Here is a 459-nt window from a genome sequence, read left to right as displayed (position 1 = left end):
GGGGGAAGAGGGGACTGGACTGCGTGGGGCAGGGCCGGGTGGGCCGAGGTCGGAGCGGGAGGGCTGCTTTGTGGGAGAGCCGAGCCTTCCTTCTCTCCTCCAGAGTTCAACGTGGGCCAGTATCGCCGGGACATGGTCAAGACGTACAGGTCTTTTGAGTTTTTCCTCCCAGACAACGAAGAGGGCCTGAGGATCAGAAAGTGAGTGCGTGTGTGTTCACATGTGCGTGTGTGCATGTGCGTGTTTGCACATGTGCATGTGGGCGTGCTTGTGTGTTTTGTGCACATGTGCGTTTGTGCGCGTACATGCGTGTGCACACGTGTACAAAGGGCCAGGAGCCTGTGGAGCCCGGTTGCTGGTCAGGACAGAGCTGCTCCTGAGCCCTGGCCTCGCCTGCCCATGGGCTGAGCCCGGGCTGCCCGTCGGCCTCAGGGCTGGTGGCTGGGTGTGAGGGGGCAG

General features: G+C 62.3%; 1 protein-coding gene across 1 annotated transcript in view; it reads left to right on the top strand.

Moving 5' to 3' along the window:
- The window catches only part of COL7A1 (collagen type VII alpha 1), a 60,839-nt gene that overhangs the window by 51,111 nt on the left and 9,269 nt on the right, over nt 1–459 (top strand). Inside the window, 1 exon segment of the mRNA XM_015568266.1 lies at nt 104–200. Within this exon segment, the coding sequence (XP_015423752.1) occupies nt 104–200 (97 nt within the window).

The sequence above is a fragment of the Myotis davidii genome, unplaced genomic scaffold, assembly GCF_000327345.1.
Source record: "Myotis davidii unplaced genomic scaffold, ASM32734v1 scaffold663, whole genome shotgun sequence".
NCBI classification, from domain to species: Eukaryota; Metazoa; Chordata; class Mammalia; order Chiroptera; family Vespertilionidae; genus Myotis; species Myotis davidii.
This window is presented reverse-complemented; position numbering and strand designations above follow the sequence as displayed.